General features: G+C 39.9%; 1 protein-coding gene across 1 annotated transcript in view; it reads left to right on the top strand.

The window, feature by feature from the left end:
• The window catches only part of pxdnl (peroxidasin like), a 498,663-nt gene extending 480,590 nt beyond the window's left edge, over window positions 1-18,073 (top strand). Inside the window, exons 21-22 of the mRNA XM_033020388.1 lie at window positions 10,063-10,176; window positions 15,270-18,073. Coding sequence (XP_032876279.1) covers window positions 10,063-10,176; window positions 15,270-15,383 — 228 coding nt within the window. The 3' untranslated portion in view covers window positions 15,384-18,073. The remainder of the gene's footprint in view (window positions 1-10,062; window positions 10,177-15,269) is intronic.
• Window positions 18,074-20,260: the final 2,187 nt, after the last annotated feature.

Here is a 20,260-nt window from a genome sequence, read left to right as displayed (position 1 = left end):
GTGGCAACATCAACTTTGACTGTCTAAAAAACAGCCTAAAAAACCTGCATGATATTTAGTTTGTAGAATTTTTTTTCTTTTTTGGGAGAGAGTTTGGGAATAACTGGCAAGGCTAATAGTTATTCATCATCGCTAATTGCGTTTGAGAAGGTTGTGTGAGGTGTTATCTTGAATCACTGCAGTTCTTCTAGTGAAGGTATCCAACAATACTGATCGGAAGGACATTGCAGGAATTAGATCCAGTAATGATGAAGGACCAGTAACATATTTCCAAGTCAGGATGATGTATAAACACAAAGTATTGTTTTTTTTGTCTGCAGATAACTTTTAATACAAAAATGATATCCATTGATATTTCAAAGTGGCACACATGGATTTGGTGTAGCAGATTGCTGAGGGATGAAGGTTTCATGAGTGCAGTCTGGATACGGACACAGGCCTGAATTAGTTGCTTACTCACACATCAGATGGAACAGCTAATGTATGCAATTCCTTTACTTAAGGCGGCACAGCGGCGCAGCAGAGATTTGCTGCCTTATAGCGGCAGAGACCTGGGTTCGATCCTGACTACGGGTGCTGTCTACAGAATTTGTGCATTCACTCTGTGACTGACTGCGTGGGTTCCCTTCGGGTGCTCCGGCTTCTTCCCACATTCCAAAGACGCATAGGTTTGTAGATTAATTGGCTTCTGTAAATTGTCCCTAATGTATAGGACAGAGCTAGTGTACTAGATCATAGATCAACACGGACTTGGTAGGCTGAACGGCTTGTTTCCATGCTGTATCTCTAAACTTTGATTGATATGAGACAACTACAAAATGGCTCACAATAAAATCACAGCCACCCTCTCTCACTGGGAAATCTGTAACCCCCATGTAATCCCATATACCTGTTGACCAATGATAAGAATATTAACAGGATAGTCATTGAAGGTTAAGTCATTGTAGATTGCAGATTTTACAGCAAAGTGGTGCGTTTTCAGCTTCACATTGGAAAATTACTTTATTTATCCTCTGCATTGGAATGTGCGGCACGGTGGCGCAGCGGTAGAGTGCTACCTTACAGCGCTTGCAGCGCCGGAGACCGGGGTTTGATCTCGACCACAGGTGCTGTCTGTACGGAGTTTTACGTTCTCCCCGCAGCCTGCGTGGGTTTTCTCAGAGATCTTTGATTTCATCCCACACTCCCAAGACGTACAGGTTTGTAGGTTAATTGGCTTGGTAAATGTAAAACAAAATGTCCTTTGTGTGTGTAGGATAGTGTTAATATGTGGGGATCGCTGGTCGGCACGGACCCGGTGGTCCGAAGGGCCTGTTTCCGCGCTGTATCTCTAAACTAAAACTAAATTATACTAATATTGACCTTTTTTCCCAATTGAATCATGCTCCTCTAGAATTTTGACCAGACCTTTCTGGCATAAATTCTCCTTTGCCCACCTGATGTAATTTCCACATTAGATGCACATCAAATAAAATCACAACCCATGCAACAGCTAGAAATGTGAATGAGGAGGTTATTCGAACACCTACCATTGAACGGTCCTGAGACATCCCACTTTTATTGGCATTAGTTAAAATATACTTGGAGAGGTACCTGCAGTTGGCAGCAATTCCACATGGGAACTGCGTATGTGTTTGGTAGTGGAGGTGGCAGGTTTGGCTGTAGGGCATGTTTCTGTGCAGTCTAACACTGTGACTCTTAAAGACAATGACATATTAACATTTACTTTAAACCTACGGCTGTTCCTTCTTCAATTTCATGCAAAATGGTAAAATATAATATAGTTTCCACTTCTTGGTTTGTTATATGCGAGAATTGTTGCATCTGAGTGGCTACTCAGTTGGATTGATGCACCTCTGTTATCGGATGTCACAGATGCACAGAGGGTATTAACTACAGGGAGAGGTTGGACAGACTTGGATTGTTTTTCTCTGGAACGCTGGAGGTGAGGGGAGACCTGATTCATGTCTATACAATTATGAAAGATAAGGTTTGCCATCTCAGACAAAACCTTTTTCCGAGTGACTGAAAAATCAAAGAATAGAGAGCAAGGCTGTAAGGTGGAAGTGCCAAAGTTTAAAGAAGATTTGTGGACCAGGTTATTTTTACACAGATGGAGTGCTTGGAATGTGCTGCCAGGAGTGCTGGTGGAGGCATATACAACAGCAGTGTTTAAGAGGCTTTGAGAGAGGCACATGGATATGCAGAGAATGGGAGGATATGGATCATGTGCAGGCACATGAAATCAGTTTACCTTGGCATCATATTCAGCACAGATATGGTGGGCTGAAGAGCCTATTCCTGTGCTGTACTGCTTGATAGCCATTTAATCACTCCAGACAGTTTGCTGAAGCTTAATTTGATCCATTTTTTTAAGGTTAACACCGTTCTCTTTGATGCTGACAAGAAAACCATTGTAAACTCGTCATTGTTATTCGATTGCAAAGAATGGATCAAAATATTATACGATTCTTTAAGCAGCCACGCAAATCCTGCAATCAGGTTACTGATTTTATTTTCCCAAAATGGTTGGAGAAGAAGCATTCTCATATATTTTTCATAGCTTATGAATTATATAATCAAATGATTTTACAGTCAGGGTTCTTAATATTTTCAGCTTTCCTTGTTATTTCAATATACTTAAATTTCCTTGAACCGTAATCAATTAGCGTAAGTTAGTCTGATATCGTAATGTCAGGAATACACTGAGAAATGTGTTGATTTCTTTAATGTTTCAATAGGCAAAGTCAATTTAAAGAGAAATTAATGGAAGAGAAAATCAAGCACAGTTTTAAATGATCCACTATTGACTGGTTTAAGTCATCATCAAAGACCAATTTTATTCCATGACAATGGAATGGACAAACCAGCTCACTCTCTGTCTCTGAGATACATTTATAACCTCGCACAAGTGATGTTTAGTTTAGTTTGGAGATACAGCGTGAAAACAGTCCCTCCGGCCCACTGGGTCCGCGCCGACTAGCGATCCACTCATATTAACACTATCCTACACGCACTAAGGACAATTTATACATTTACCAAGCCAATTAACCTACAAACCTGTATGTGTTTGGATTGTGGGAGGAAATCCAAGATCTCTGAGAAAACCCATGCAGTCACGGAGAGAACGTACAAACTCCTAAAGACACCCGTAGTCGGGATCGAACCCGGGTCTCCGGCGCTGCAAGAGCTATAAGGCAGCAACTCCACCACTGCGCCAACGTGCCGCCCTCAATAGGATACAGTGCACTCCATAATGTTTGGGACAAAGACCCATCATTTATTTATTTGCCTCTGTACTCCACAATTTGAGATTTGTAATAGAAAAAAATCACATGTAGTTAAAGGGCACATTGTCAGATTTTAATAAAGGCCATTTTTATACATTTTGGTTTTACCATGTATAAATTACAGCAGTGTTTATACATAGTTCCCCCATTACAGGGCACCATAATGTTTGGGACACAGCAATGTCATGTAAATGAAAGTAGTCATGTTTAGTATTTTGTTGCATGTCTTTTGAATGCATTGACTGCTGAAATCTGCGATTCATGGACATCACCAGTTGCTGGGTGTCTTCTCTGGTGATGCTCTGCCAGGCCTGTATTGCAGCCATCTTTAGCTTATGCTTGTTTTGGGGGCTAATATCCTTCAGTTTTCTCTTCAGCATATTAAAGGCATGCTCAATTGGGTTCAGATCAGGTGATTGGCTCAATAATTCATTATGCTACTACACTTTAGAATTCATTATGCTACTACCATCAGCAGTTGTATCATCAATGAAGATAAGTGAGCCAGTGCCTTCAGCAGCCATACATACCCATGCTATAATACCCCCACCATTGTGTTTCACAGATTAGGTGGTTAGCTTTGGATCTTGGGCAGTTCCCTCTCTCCTCAATACTTTGCTCTTGCCATCACTCTGATATAAGTTAACCTTCGTCTCATCTGTCCACAAGACCTTTTTCCAGAACTGTGGTTGCTCTTTTAAGAACTTCTTGGCAAACTGTAACCTGGCCAACCTATTTTTGCGGCTAACCGGTGGTTTGCATCTTACAGTGTAGCTTCTGTATTTCTGTTCATGAAGTCTTCTGCTGACAGTGGTCATTGACAAATCCACACCTGTCTCCTGAAGAGTGTTTATGATCTGTCAGACAGATGTTTGGGGATTTTTACTTTATTATAGAGAGAATTCTTCTGTCATCAACTGTGGAGGTCTTCCTTGGCCTGCCAGTCCCTTTGCTTATTGAAATTATCAAGCTCACCCATGTTCTCTTTCTTCTTAATGATGTTCTAAACAGTTGATTTTGGTAAGCCTAAGGTTTGGCTGATGTCTCTAAAAGTTTTATTCTTGTTTCTCAGTTTCATAATGGCTTCTTTGACTTTCATTGGCACAATTTTGGTCCTCATGTTAATAAACAGCAACAAAAGTTCCCAAAGATGATGGAAAGACTGGAGGAAAGGCTAGGTGCTGAGAGATGAGAGATACCTGCATTAAGGAGACACTTAAAAACACCTAAAAACTATTAAACTTTTAGACTGTACACTTCCTGTCGTGATTTACTTAAATCCCTGTTTCTTTTCCTAGTTGTGCTTCCCTGATATGGTGATGCCAACTATAAATGCAACCCAATTTTATTATTTAACAACAGAATTCAATCAAAAGATAATCACGTTTGACCTTATTAAGTAACTCCAAAAGAAACACAAAATCATCGCAAAATCTGTCAGGTATGCATGAATAATATGTTCTCTGATGTTATGAATTTAATTAATGTGTCCACTATAGTTTTTAAAATCAAAGAAAAAATTGAAAATAAAAATGGAAAATGTTGGAAGCCTTCAGCAGGTCAGGCTGCTTCAGTGCAGAGAGGAACATAATTAACGTTTCAGGTCAAGACCTTGCATAAAATTCACACTAATTTCCATTCCACATTGATTTGTTAAATTGTTTTGAAAAGAAAGTCGTGATTAGCAACCCTCTGCAAAGATGGAAAAACCTAGTGAGAAGTCAGAAAAATTAGCTCATACATCTTGATTCATGAGGCTTGGCTTGATTACAGGGCTTTGGGATTATCAAAGGTAACCAAGCATAATCAGCTCTCTAAGGGACAGAAAGCATTGGAGTACATCAAAGGGTCAGGCAACGTCTCTGGAGAACATGGATAGATGACGATTTGGGTCTGAACTCTACATGAAGCATCACCAATCCATATTCTCCAGGTATGCTGCCTGACCCACTGAGTTACTCCAGCACTTTGTGTCCTTCTGTGTAAACCAGCATCTGCAGTTCCTTGTTTCTGTAGTCCGCCCGGTCCATCTTTCTGTGCGGCCTATTCCAGGACACTCTGCTCCATTACATCTTCCCACTCCATTTCCCCCTAGTTAATTGTCATTTTCTACAGTCCTCCCCCCATCTCAACATCGGCACTTCCTCCGTTTTCCCTCTCACCGGGCCAGCTGGCGAATGCAACCTGCCAAGTAAACTTTAACCAATCTGAAGAGTTGAGGTGGAATTTTAATGCTCCTGAGAGGGATCATCCCAGGACAACAATCACATAAACTGAGGATATCCTGTTTGTTTAGAACTTCTAATTTCGCATTAGCAGTTTACACAACAATGATTTAGTATGATGAAATTGCCTAAAGCCCAATATCTCGGCATATTTATTTCCCACAAGTTGCTGGAGAGTCGAAAAGATTGCTATGAATGGATATCAATTCAGTATCAGGGATCTTGTGCACCTCTGGTTCCAAGCAAAGATCCTATAGCGAGCAAGATAGTCCACTCCTGCTAAATCCAATGGGCTGACATATGGTACGCAATGGAATGGAACGTCGGCCTTTTCTTCGGCCATTTCAGTAAACTCGACCAGACTTTGTATATCCCTCTCGCAGTGTAATCAGCGTTGTGGGGGAACAGTTTGTGTGTGTGATATAGGGTTAGATTCATAATTCTGTTAATTCATAATTCTGATGCATTTTGATAAAGATTAATATGTTAACAAATTATGATTCTGTTAATTGTCTTTTTTAAAACATTTCTTTTTAAATGGCTCATGTTCTGTGTTTGAGTTGATTTTTGTATTACACTTGCACACTGCAATTCATCTAATCACACTGTTCACAATTGCGGTCTATGGAAAAATAATAACAATATGAAGATTCCAGATGCTCTACTCTTGGAATGTTCCTTAATGATTTTTTGTGTCTATGGAATTGTTTTTCAACAATAAAATGGGTCTGGTCTTCCCAAAAGCCAGAGAGTGGAATGAGATCTGTCTGTAATGGTGGGGTTATCTAAATGAAGTATTTAACAAAATAAAAGTTGTTTTGAGCTAGATTAAAAAATGATGTATAACTTAAGAATGGTTTTATTCAAAGAGCATACAACTGATTAGATTGTGTAAGAAAGAACACACATACACACACACATATGAATGTGATATAGATGTATATAATCATATAACACACAATATATATTTCTCCAGATTTTTATATATAACTAGACCAAGTGCAGACGCGTTGGGTCTGTTCCTCCAACGCGCGCTTGCGGGGGGGGGGGGGGGGCATGCGGCTACGCACTAACCACCCCCACACACACACTAACCATCCCCCTTGATATTATATTAATATTATTAATTTGCTCCTTTTACCCCATAACCGCTCTACCCACTGATGCATAGCCCCCAACTCGCAGGCGCGTCTAGAGAGGGAGGGGGGGGGGGGGGGGGGGGGTAGAGAGTGAGGGCACAGAGAGAATGGGGAGACACAGAGAGAGAGAGAGGGGCAGAGACAAAAGGGCAAGAGACAGGGAGAGGGGGGTGGAGAGGAGGAGGAGATGGAGGGTGGAGTAGGAGGGGAGAGAGATAGGAGGAGAGAGAGGGGGAGAAAGTGAGAGAGGGGGGAGGGAAGGAGGTAGGGGATGGGTGGAGGGGAGAAGGGGGTTTAGGGAGGGCTGGGGGGTGGGGGAAAGGGAGGGAGGAGGGAGAAGGAGGGGGGAGAGAGAGGGGGAGAGAGGGGGGGATGCTCTGAGAGCTTCTAGGGCGTTGTTCAAGCTGAGTCTCTCTCGCTGTTTCTCTCGCAGAGGCTTTTTCGGAGAGGCCTTGGTGGGGAGTGGGGACGCTTGCTGAGGGAGGAGTGGGGCGGGGCGGCAGGTGGCTTGAGCCCGAGCGAGCCCGGAGCGATCTGAGGACCAAAGATCCTATAGCGCTATAGGCTCTTTGCTGAGGACTGCCTAAAGCTTTTGCCAGCGTTACAGAGGATCAGGCCGCGCACACGGACCGAGAGGAGGTCGTCCCCTGTGACGGGTAGAGAGGAGAGGGGAGAGAGAGAGGGAGGAGGTGAGAAGAGGAGGGGGGGGGGGGAGCCGGGCGAGTGAGTGGGCTGCGAACAACGGAGAGAGACAGCACCGGCTTGACTCTCTGGAAACCGACAGCTGAGTGGGCGGGCGGGCGATGGATGGGAGGGGCAGGGCTTCACAAGCTGCATGGGCTCTGACCTCGCGATTAAGCAGAATAAAGATCCTATAGTGGAGCTGAGCTGTAGGATCTTTGCTGCAGAACGTTCTCGATCTTTCTGCTCCTTTGGAAGAACGGGGAGGGTTGGGCTAACATACCTTGTGGAAAACTGCACATGCGCGTTGACAACAGCTGCATTCATCCAGAGCGGCGGGGTGAGGGGCACGAGGAAAGGCATTGTGAGGTCAGCAGCTGGGCAACCTTAATATTTTTTTTAAATGACAGTTTGGTGATAAATTTTAGTAAATATCTCGGGAAATAATTGACCAAATTTATAGAGGATTGGATTTTTGAAATCATAACGAATATTTCTACATGAAGATGTAAAAAATTCACTGTTATTGTAACGTCAGCGGCTGGGTAGTGGTCAGATTTTTAAAAAAAGGTCAGATTGGTCAACAATTTTAATAAAAATTTGGGAAAATAATGTGCCAAATGTACAGAGGAGTGGATTTCTAAAATCACAAGGAAAATCGCTACAGAAATATGTAAAGCAATTCCTGTTTCGGCATCTGGTTTTCGAGGAGAAATGTTTCACAGGCAAAATCACACACACACACACACACACACACACACACACACACACACACACACACACACACACACACACACACACACACACACAACCATTTTAAAAGTATATAGATGATAAACTTTATTTCGGACTCAAGGCCCAGACAAGGGCCAAAATTACATAAGAATACATTGCAAACCTCCCCGCAACTTTATCCCAGCCGTGCTGATCCGGGCCAGACTTCCCACACGCTGTAGAAGGAACTTATGCATCTTTTTGCTTTTTATTGTGAGGCAGAAAGAAAATGAGGAGAAGAATTTTACCAAAGATTTTTGATTTTTTCAAGGATGTTTCTGTAACCGGCTTCCGTCTCCGCACTAGTATCTTTGCTCCGCTATGGGATCTTTGGTGCGGAGACGGAAGCCGGTTACAGAAATGGGGCCGTAAATTACCCATGATTCTGCCCATGACCGTACTACGTCTTTTTCTTCAAGTGGACTATCTTGCTCGCTATAGGATCTTTGGTTCCAAGTTCAGGTGAATACTTTTTGCATAAATGTAGTAATTGCTCACAACATTTTTTTTGAGGCAACAAGGTTGGCCCTGCTTGAGTAAGGGGAGCTCAGTGTTACAAAGACTGCAAACAGGTGTGAGCATCCCCAAGTGTCTAAACTTCCGGATTCTTGCATTTTTGCTTTAATAAACATAACCTGCAGATAGCTGCCAACGAGGCTTTTTTAAAATCTTATGGCATATGACTTCTCGTTAATATTTGCTCTAAAATTGAATGATGCTTACTTAGGTTTATTAAACAGTGAAAGTGCATGTTGGATCAAGAACGTATTGATTGAGGGCCATCCATTGGAAAATTTATAGTACGTTAGACCCAATCTGTTCATACGCTTCAGAAAAGACCTTACACCAGGAAGGGACTTTGCCCTACGAATTCTGCCTTTAGTATGTTTGGATAATTGTGATTGTTCTATACCCGGAAAGTGAGTCAGCATCAACCAATCACTTGTCCCACGAGTTCAAAATGGTTTGACGCAGAGATATAAAAGATCACGCTACGATGGCTTAGCATTGTAGTTGCTGCCTTACTGCGCCAGAGACCCAAGTTAATTTCTGACTATGGGTGCTGTCTGTATGGAGTTTGCACTTTTTCTCTGTGACCTGCGTGTTTTTTTTTCCAGGAGCTCTGGCTTCCTCCCACACTCCAAAAACATGCAGGTTCGAAGGTTAATTGGCTTGGTAAATTTTTAAATTGTCCCTTGGGTGTGTAGGATCTTGTTAGTATATGGTGATCGCTGGTCGGCATGGACTCAGTTGGCTGAAGGGCCTGTTTCTGCACTGTATCTCATACTAAACACATGACACAGATGAAAAACTGAATGGTGAGGTTCCACATATCTTTTAGCTTCCTAATTTGACTTCAATTATTAGATATCCTCAAGGAGAATCAAAGAGTCACCTCACATCTGTGATTTTCCATTTGGCCATCTGTATGTCTAATGTGCAAATGCACAGAGAAGCACCTAGGTCAAAGGCTAATGAGGGGATTAAGATAGATACGCAGTACAAAGTCAATTATACATCCATTCTACATAATAGGAAACATGTTTAAATCATGTTTTCTTTGCAACAGAATTCCTCAGTATACTAAAGGTGAATTTGGAATGTCAGTAAAATAATTTAATCAATAATGTTAATTAATATTTAATTTCAGTCAGTTTGATGCGAATGAAATTAATAGATTCTACTTAACTATAACATTGTTAGCCTTTCACAGAGTCACAATGCAGGAAATCAATGAGAACAAGCTGTTAACAAGTAAATATAACAAACAAGGATGACATTCTTCATCATTAATTAATGAAACATGAAATGTTACAAAGCAATTTTCAGCAATCCTGCAAACCTTGGTACTGACTTTAATACTAACCATTCTTTGATGTTGATAACAACATAACAGTTCTACGAGGTTTAGTTAATCTATATACATGTAATGTAATGTCAACTTTTCTTCAGATTGACCATTTGGAGTCACGCCTGAAACAACATGGCTGCACAGATGAACTGGGAAATCATATGAATGAAAATGATAATTGGAAAAAGGAAGATTGTACATCCTGCTGGTGTAAGGTATGGATAGAAGTACAGATAATATTCAGTTGTTCAATTAAGAATATTTATAGTGTTTGGTGAAGCTAGAAATTAGTGGGGACTCAAAGCTCAGCTGCTGCCATGAAATCGAAATACTTGCCTACAGTGCAACACAATGGTGCAGTTGGTAGAGCTGCTGCGTCAACACCAGAGACCTGGGTTCAATACTCGGGTGCTGTCGGAGTGTAGTTTGCACATTCTCCCGGTGACCGTATGGGTTTTCGCCGGGTGCTCCGGTTTCCCCCCGACATGCCGACGACGTGGGGGTTTGTAGGTTAAGCGGCATCTATAGATTGTCCTATGTGTGCAGGGAGTGGATGCGAAAGTGGATAACATGGAACTAGCGTGAATGTGTAATCAATGGTCAGCGTGGACTCGTTGAGCCGGAGAGCTTGGTTCCATGCTGTAGGTCTATAAAAAAAACAAAGTGATGCCCAATATTCACCAGTCTCAAAAGGGAAGTCGCTAGGAAGCATCAGAAGTATGATTGGCACAAAGGATGCATGGCATGATCATATAAAGCATGAGAACGCGGAATGTCCCTTGGCTAGGACCTCTTCAACTGAAGTGTTACCTGCACTGTGTGCTGGTCTCTGAAATATAGAAACATAGAAAATAGGTGCAGGAGTAAGCCATTCGGCCCTTCGAGCCAGCACCGCCATCAATATGATCATTTCAGTAAGGCATTCAACAAGGTTCCACATGGTAGGCTCCTCTGGAAGGTTAGATCACATGGGATCCAAGGAGAGATAGTTGAATGGATAGCAAATTGGCTGCATGGAAGGAAGTAGAGGGTGATGGTGGAAGGTCGCTTCTCGGACAGGAGGACTGTGACTAGTGATGTGCCTCAGGGTTCGGTGCTGGGCCCGTTACTGTTTGTCATCTACATTGATGATTTGGATGAGAACATACAAGGCAAGATTAGCATGTTTGCTGAAGATACAAAAGTGAGTGGTTTTGCAGATAATGAAGATGGTTGTGAAAGATTGCAGCAGGATGTGGATCGATTCAGTTCTGTGCACCATGTTATAGGGAAGATATTGTCAAGCTTGAAAGGGTTCAGAGAATAATATAGTCTATGTAATGTTTTATATTGAATTAGAGTATGTCGTACGTTGATCGAGCATTTATGCACATATAGTAAGTGTTTATCCCAGCTCCCTTTTGAAATTTTTATAGCTAGTTCTTGTTCCCAGTCTCTTCTAATACCATCAGTTATAGGTATTTCTATATTTAAAATAATGTTGTATAAGTATGTTATTAGATTTGCTGATTCAGCCTTTGTCTTCATGGCTTCATCCAATAAGTCTGGGGACATGTTATGATAGTCTTTTGTGTATTTTTTCAGATAGTCACGGATTTGAAGATATTTAAAATATTGATTATTTTTCAAATTATATTTCAGTTGTAATTGTTGAAATGATAATAATTTTCCTAATTCATACAAGTCTCCGAGCGTTTTGATTCCCACTCTTTCCCATTGTGTAAATGATTTATCTATAATTGAAGGTTTAAACGACGGATTATTGACTATTGGCATTAAAAGAGATAGATTTCTTAATTTTAGATTCTGTTTTATTTGTTTCCAAGTTCTAATTGTACTATGTATCATTAGACTATATTATTCAAAAACTAAAATAAATAAACTTTTCCCCAATGTCTCACCCATTTGTGATAAATGTCAGTCACAAGAAGCTACCATAGCACACTCTTTTGTTTTTTGTATAAAAATTCAAAAATTTTGGAACTAAATATTTGAAATCTTCACAAAATTATTTAAAATAAAACTTGTACCAAAAGCAGAATGGATCATTTTTGGAATATCGGAAGGTAACCCCGAATTAAACGTGTTTCAAAAGAACTTACTTAATTATGGGCTAATAATGGGAAAAAAGCTTATACTCAAATTTTGGAAAAATGCTCCAATACCAACAATAAAAATGTGGATTTCAAACATGTTCGAAACACTACACTTGGAAGACATGAGACTCCTCCTAGCAGGCAAAGCAGACCACTTCCAAAAGACGTGGTCTGAATTTATGGAACTATTACAAGCATAAGGTGCATTCGTAATTTAAAATATAAATGGTACCAGGATCTGGTAACGGGGGGTATAAAATAATTTTTTTTTAAAAATACGGTTGGTATATCCTTTTTTGCGAGTTTTGTGTTACAATAGAGCGATTGTTTTGCCTTTTTTTTCTTTTCTTTCTAGGGTCTTATTTCCTTTCTTTACTTCCTTCTCTAACTTCCTCCCTAAGAGGCTTTCTTTTCCCAACACTTTCCTGCACCTTCACGATTCTTGCTCACTTTCCTTACTTATTTTATTTCTATCTTTTTTAAAGCTCGAAAAACGAAGTGGTACAACAAATGTAATAAGATATATCTGATGTGTATTATTGTAATTTACTGTACTTCTAATAAAAATAAAATTTTAAAAAAAAAGAAAAAAAAGAAAGGGTTCAGAGAAGATTTACGAGGATGTTGCCAGGACTAGAAGGGCTCTATTCCTTTGAGCGCAGGAGGATGAAGGGTGATCTTATAGAGGTGTATAAGATCATGAGAGGAATAGATCGAGTAGATGCACAGAGTCTCTTGCCCAGAGTCGGGGAATCGAGGACCAGAGGACATAGATTTACGGTGAAGGGGAAAAGATTTAATAGGAATCTGAGAGGTAACATTTTCATACAAAGGGTGTTGGATGTATGTAAGAAGCTGCCAGAGGAAGTAGTTGAGGATGGGACTATCCCAATATTCAAGAAACAGTTAGACAGATACATGGATAGGACAGGTTTGGAGGGATATAGGGCAAGTGCGGGACCAGCGTAGCTGGGACATGTTGGCCGGAGGGCCTGTTTCCGCACTGTTTTATTCTATGTCTCAAGGCTGATCATCCAAAATCAGTAATCTGTTCCTGCTTCCTCCCCATATCCCTTGATTCCTTTAGCACTAAGAGCTATATCTAACTCTCTCTTCAAAGCATCCAGTAATTGGCCTCCATTGCGTTCTGTGGCAGAGAATCCACAGATTCACAACTCTCTGGGTGAAAAAGTTTTTCCTCATCTCAGTCCTAAATGGCCTACCCCTTATTCTTAAATGGCCTACCCCTTATTCTTAAACTGTGACCTTTGGTTCTGGACTCCCCCAACATCTGGAACATATTTCCTGCATCTAGCCTATGCAATCCCTTAGGAAGTTTGTATGTTTTCATAAGGGATCCTCTCATCCTAAATTCCAGTGAATATAAGCCCAGGCGATCCATTCTTTTCTACATTTCTGCATCGCTGCTTCCACATTAGATTTCTTTGTAATGGCTGAATCTCCCCTTCCCATAACCTCGTCTTTCTGAATATGAGAATATGTTTTATTTCCCTCCTCTCGCTCAACAAGTAATCCACCGCAGAAGCAAAGATACCAGGTACTTTTACAACAGTTTTAATGAAGGGTCCCAGACCTGAGATGTTAATTCTTTCTGCAAAAGCTACCTGAACAATTGATTTTTTTGTAGTATTTTATGATTTTTTCCCCAGATTTCATGAACATGCGGTATCTACATTTATTGCCCTTCCTATTACTGCCTGCCTTCATCTCATTATATTCTCCTGGCCACATTCAGTTCCATTTACCATTTCTTTCTAATTGATAGCTAGACTTTGCACGATGGTTGATAGCATTGTATTATTCATATAGAAACATTGCTACTGCTTTCTTAAGATAAATTGCAGTAATATTGGCAGAAGATCAGTGTGAAACTCAGATCAGCATAAAGCACCATTGAGCATAAACTGCTGCCTTTCACTGTTCTCAGACGTTGGTTCAAGTCGAATGCCTTGGATGAGTTGCAGATTTGACTGCGGAGCTGAATGGTTTAGTTTTGTTTATTCAATGTTTTCTACTATTATTGTCTTTACAAGCCTGCTTTGAGGCTGCAGATAAGAATCTCATTGCTCTGCAATTGGTACATTTGATAATTAAATTCTCTTGATTATTCTGAATAATCAACGATTAAAAATTGCCCCTCTCCCTTTCACAACTTCAATGTGGTTTACAGCGTGTTCCAGCCGACACACTCGCATAATTTTCAGACAAGATATTTTTATTTAATACAACTTTAAGAATTATTTTTGCAAATTTACATTTAGATTAAATATACATTTGAGATAGAAATAGGTCAAGAAATAATCATGAATAAATTCCCACCATCAAGAAAAATAATTAGTAACTTAAATGTATGACTGTAAGGCTGCTTTCCTACAAGAAGTGCAGAGGCTAACATCAACATTGCAGCTGCAGCCACACCTTGATACTTATTCTGAAGACAGACACAAAATGCTGGAGTAACTCAGCGAGATAGGAAGTATCTCTGGAGAGAAGGAATGGGTGACGTTTTGGGTCGATACCCTTCTTCAGACTGTGAGTCAGGGGAAAGGGAAACGAGAGATATAGACAGTGGTGTAGAAAGATATAGAACAAATTAATGAAAGATATGCAATTAAGTAACGATGATAGAGGAAACAGGCCATTGTTAGCTAGAGCCAAAAAGCTGGAGTAACTCAGCGGGACAGGCAACATCTCTGGAGAGAAGGAATGGGTGACGTTTTGGGTCGCGACCCTTCTTTGTGTCTATCTTTGGTTTAAACCAGTATCTGCAGTTCCTTCCTGCACATTGTTCACTAGGGGCTAGATGAAAAGGAGTTACAGACAATGAGAGTCAACCAGACGAGTTTGAAGCTCATATGATTTTTGGTGGAGGAGGGATGGAGAGAGGAGGAATGCAAGGGTTACTTGAAGTTTGAGAAATTTAGGTTCATACCACTGGGCTGTAAGCTGCCCAAGCAAAATACAAAGTGCTGTTTCTCCCATTCGCATTTTCTCACCCTGAAAATGAAGGAGGCACAGGACAGAAAGGTCAGTGTGGGAATGGGAAGGGGAATTCAAGTGTTTAGCAACTGCGGGATCAGGTAGGTACAGGCTGACTGAGCGAAGGTGAACAGCGAAATGACCATCCAGTCTATGTTTGGTCTTGCCGATGTATTATCACTGATGCTTATTCTGTCGCTTCTGTTTCCTAGAATGGCCAAATTACCTGCTATGTGGAGAAATGTCCCCTTCTGAAGTGTTCCAAAGCAATCAAAAAGAAAGGGAGATGTTGTCCTGTCTGTGCAAAGTCAAAAAGCAGAAAATGATTGTTCGGCTGTGCAGTCGAGTGAAGCTACCTTCTTGGGGAAAAAAAAGAACAAAAGCAATTCTCAGCCTTTTGCATCACCTACTGACGTCTGATTATAAACAAAACCATTGGGAAAAATTAAAGAATTTTCTATTCACATTCTGGCTACTGCTGCCTTACTGCACTCATTCATTTTCCATTTTAAGCAATGTCTCACATTTTAGTTTGATCTAAGAACAAAGGTGGACCTCAGTAATGAATTATGAACTAACCTACTTACAGTTCGAATGTTAAACTGCTCACAGGAAAAGATCGTTGTGATATATTTTAAAACCATTATGATTTATCACTGTGTCAAGATGTCAAAACATATTACATAGATAACGCAGTTAAGATTGCATTTTTTATTAATTTATTATTTGAAACGGTGATAAATATTATGGTAAAGTTCACTGAGAGGTGATTATATGTTGGGTTCACATACACTGTCCAGAGACTAACCATTTGGCATTTTCCATCTGTGTGGTCAGAATATTGTTGATGAGGAAGCTTCAAAAGCCATGATGGGGATGGTGTAAAGATCCATCGCCTTCATTCTACCAAATGTACCTCATACCTGCAGAAAGTCAGGAATGTATTGTTCAAAAATATGGTGCTGATCATTTTGCGTCGAAAATTAATTATTGTCTGGTTATATTTTTGTTTCTAATGTTATAAAATGTTTGTATCAATTCAACTATAGTACCAATATAACACTGATTTGATGTAAGATGTGTCAATTATAAAGTATGGTATTAAAGTAAATACCAATCTTTCATCATGTTTAGCATTGTACAGTGATTTATTTTTAAAAAAGTGACTAAAACATTTTTATACCTATATTTCATGAACACTATGAATGTTTTATGTAACATCATATTCTTTGATAAATGGTGCTGCAAATTTACAGCAATATACAATGCAGTTCTTTCTTGAAGGATAATTGATATTATTTTAAAATGTTGCAGGTATGTGGGCAAGTTGTTATCACAGACCTTGATAGTTTAATAAATCCTATACTTGTCAAACGGATTTCATTACTCATTTATAATTTAGATTTGGAAATAAGGAACTCCAGATGTTGGTTTACAAAAAAAGATACAAAGTTCTGGAGTAACTCAGCAGGATGGACAGCATGCCTGGAGAACATGAATAGGTGGCGTTTTGGTTGGGATTCTTCTTCAAACTGATTGTTGGGGTGGGGAGAAATGTCTCATCTGTGCCCCATATTACTCTCTCGCTTCCCATCCCTCCAGCCAAAAGAGGAATAGAGTTACTCTGGTCCTCACCTTTCACCCCCACCTCCCTCTGCATCTAACACGTCATCCTCCAACATTTCATTTACCTCCTCCACCGTGCTCTCTCCACTTTGCTCCACGGACTCGCACCTAATCCTCCCCCCCCCCAACACATTCTCCTTCCACCTACATTCCTTCCTCTAGCTTCACAATTTGAAACTCTCAGAGATTGAGAGTCCTGATTCTTTTGTCTCTTCCAGGATTCTCCCCATCCAATCTGATGAAGAATCCTAAACCTAAAAACACCTATCCATGTTCTTCAGAGATGCTGCTTGACCTGCTGAGTTACTCCAGCATTTTGTGTTTCGTATATATTAGATTTGATTTTTTTTCTGCATTCATTGTAGAAATGTAAAGTTAATATTTATCTTTACATTTCTGCCTTAATGAAGATGATAAATAAAATCACTATTTCAAGTAAAAACAATCTCCTGATTATATAAAGATTATATTTATCTTTATATAATCGTGTGATTTTGTTTTAAATAGTAATTTCATTTATCATATTAATGCACCCAATGAATTAAAAACCTGGGTCTATTAAAATCCTTATCAGGCAATGAAATCACCATTTTGAATTCCCATATTCTCCAATGCAGTTTGTTTTTTATTAGTCTGAAGAAGGGTCTCGACCTGAAATGTCACCCATTCCTTCTCTCCAGAGATGTTGCTTGTCCCACAGAGTTATTCCAGCATTTTGTGCTTGCCTTTGTTTTTTATTAATGATTATTATTCAGGAAAAATACTTTCAGCTTCAATATTCACCGTTGACTGAGGAATATATATTAGGCAGGTGAAGTCCCTTACTCTATCGGCTTAATAATATTGCCATTCTTTTCTATTATATCCACATTTTTTGTGCTGAAATCTCTGGAGTGAGACTTGAAATTACAATCTTCTGACTCGGAGATGAAAGTGCTGCCTCTAAGTCTCAGCTAATATCTATTAATTTTCTTTTTGGACCTTTTGCTTCATCGGAAATAGCTTCTTGAGTTCCTTCTGAATGAAAGGGGAAACTAGACAGGGAGAAAGGAATGGAAGGACATGTTAATAGGTTTGCATAAAGTAGGGTGATTAATGGAGGTACATGTGAATTATAAGCATTGACACTGAGAAGTTAGCTTTTTGTTTTTTCTCTCCTGCTATTTCTATGTGGGAACATTCATCCAAATGTTCCTTTTTTATTGTATTGTACAAGCCTTTCTGCATACCAGCTATGGAATTAGAGTACAACAAAATGTACTGTAGATTTTAAATGACTTTTTTAAAGTTACAATGATACCATGACACTGATGTTGTCTCTGTTTCAGTGATCACATTTTGTCTGTAGTGTCTGCAAAATGCACACTATTAAACGATTTTAATGTGAAAAGTCTAAAGTGCTTTATTGGCAATGTTTTAGAAAAATAAAATATTGTCTCAGCCACTATTTTTGGATAACCAAATGCAGCACATTCTTGTTCTCGGTGAAGGTAAATATATTTGTTGCTATTTACTCTTCTAATGCAGTTTCTTGGTATTGGAGATGTTTTAGGAAACATATATCCAAAGTTAGCTGATAGAAGAATTGGAAGGGAACTAAGAAAAAAAAATCACTCAGTCATTGACAGGGATCTGGAATTAACTGGCTAAACAGTGCTGGATGCAGAAAAAATGCTTCTATAAAAATGCATTTATAAAGTATCTGGAATAAGAACTTGAAGAACCATAACCTACAAATCACTGGATCAAGAGTTGGGAAGTGAGTTTTGACTGAAGGTTTGGATGCATTGGGCCATAGGAAATGCCAAAAGCAATAAGCCTTTGTAACCGCTCCATCATTCAACATGACTGTGGTTGATCACAAACCTCAATACTCGGTTCCCATCCATTTCTCATATCCATTAATTCCTTTGTCTTTATGTATTCAAGAGGGAGTTAGATATTGCCCTTAGGGCTAACAGAATCAAAGGATATGGGGAGAAAGCAGGAACGGGGTACTGATTTTGGATGATCAGCCATGACCATATTGAATGGCGGTGCTGGCTCGAAGGACTGAATGGCCTACTCCTGCACCTATTTTCTATGTTTCTATATACATCCATTCCCTTTTAGAGAATTTTTAATAACTTGGCCTCCACATCCTTCTGTGATCATGACTGATCATCCACAATCAGTACCCCGTTCCTGCCTACTCCCCGTATCCCCTGACTATCTTTAACAGCCCTATCAAGCTCTCTCTTGAAATTATCCAGAGAACCGGCATCCACCGCCATCTGAGGCAAAGAATTCCACAGACTCACAACTCTGTGTGAAAAAGTGTTTCCTCATCTCCGTTCTAAATGCCTTACCCCTTATTCTTAAACTGTGGCCCCTGGCTCTGGACTCCCCCAACATCGGGAACATGTTTCCTGCCTCTAGCGTGTAAAAACCCTTAATAATCTTATATGTTTCATTAGGAACCCTCTCATCCTTCTAAATTCCATGGGAGACAAGCGTTATACAATTCCAGAGTTCTAACAATCTTCCTTTGTCTAATTTGTAGTCCTGTTGAAATTTCCTCAGTTTCTACAAGATCCCCTCTCATTTTTCTAAGCTCCCCTAAATATAGATCTAACTGACCAGTTTGTTCCTCATACATTTGTTCTGTCACTCTGGGAATCAGTCTAGTAAATCTTTATTTTGGTTCCTCCAGGGCAAGAATATCCTTTCACACCCCAGCTTTACATATGAACCCAACCGTGTCTAGATATGTTTCTTTTAATTGCAACAACGTAAAGTGATCATAAAGTATTTTCCATTTAATTAAGCAGCTTGAAGAGCTGCTTATATGCTTCATAAAATTAATTGTCGGCTTGTGTTATTAACAATCAATGAGCTGCAGCAAGTGCCATGGTAATACAGCACAAAAATAAGCCCTTTAGTCTGCCACATCCTGTCTGACAATTATTGTACATGCTCTTTGTATCCTTCCATATCTCGTTTCCCTCTCCCCTGACTCTGTCTGAAAAGGGTCTCAACCTGAAACATCACCCATTACTTCTCTTCAAAGATGCTGCCTGTCCAGCTGAGTTACTCCAGCATTTTGTGTCTTATCTTTTGACCATTCACTACCTATCTATACTTTGTATAGTTAGCACCACTTTGTACATACATTGTGGTTCAAATCCTTGTAAATAAACATCTTAAATATAGTGGGACTAACTGTCTTTAGGAACGTGTCCTGTTCCCTAGATAATCCCTTCAATGCACCATTGATTGTATTGATATTAAAGCAATTTATCCACTGGGCAGATGTGAGAGGAAGGGGAATTTATACCAATATGTTCATGGAGGCATATTGTTGTTCATGGATTCATGGATAGGTGTGTTGAATTTCACAACTTTGTCATTTATTATGACTTAAACACAAGAAGGATAAAATCTAGAGTTAGAAGCAAGGAACTGCCAATACTGGTCAACAAAAAAGGACACAAAGTGCTGGAGTAACTCAGCGGGTCAGGCAGCACCTCTGGAGAACATGGTTAGGTGACGTTTCAGGTTGGGAAGAAGAAGGGTCCCGACCTGAAATGTCATCTAT

Source organism: Amblyraja radiata, chromosome 4, assembly GCF_010909765.2.
Source record: "Amblyraja radiata isolate CabotCenter1 chromosome 4, sAmbRad1.1.pri, whole genome shotgun sequence".
Taxonomy (NCBI): domain Eukaryota; kingdom Metazoa; phylum Chordata; class Chondrichthyes; order Rajiformes; family Rajidae; genus Amblyraja; species Amblyraja radiata.
Note: the sequence above shows the minus strand (reverse complement) of the source record. Positions and strands in the feature narration are given on the sequence as shown.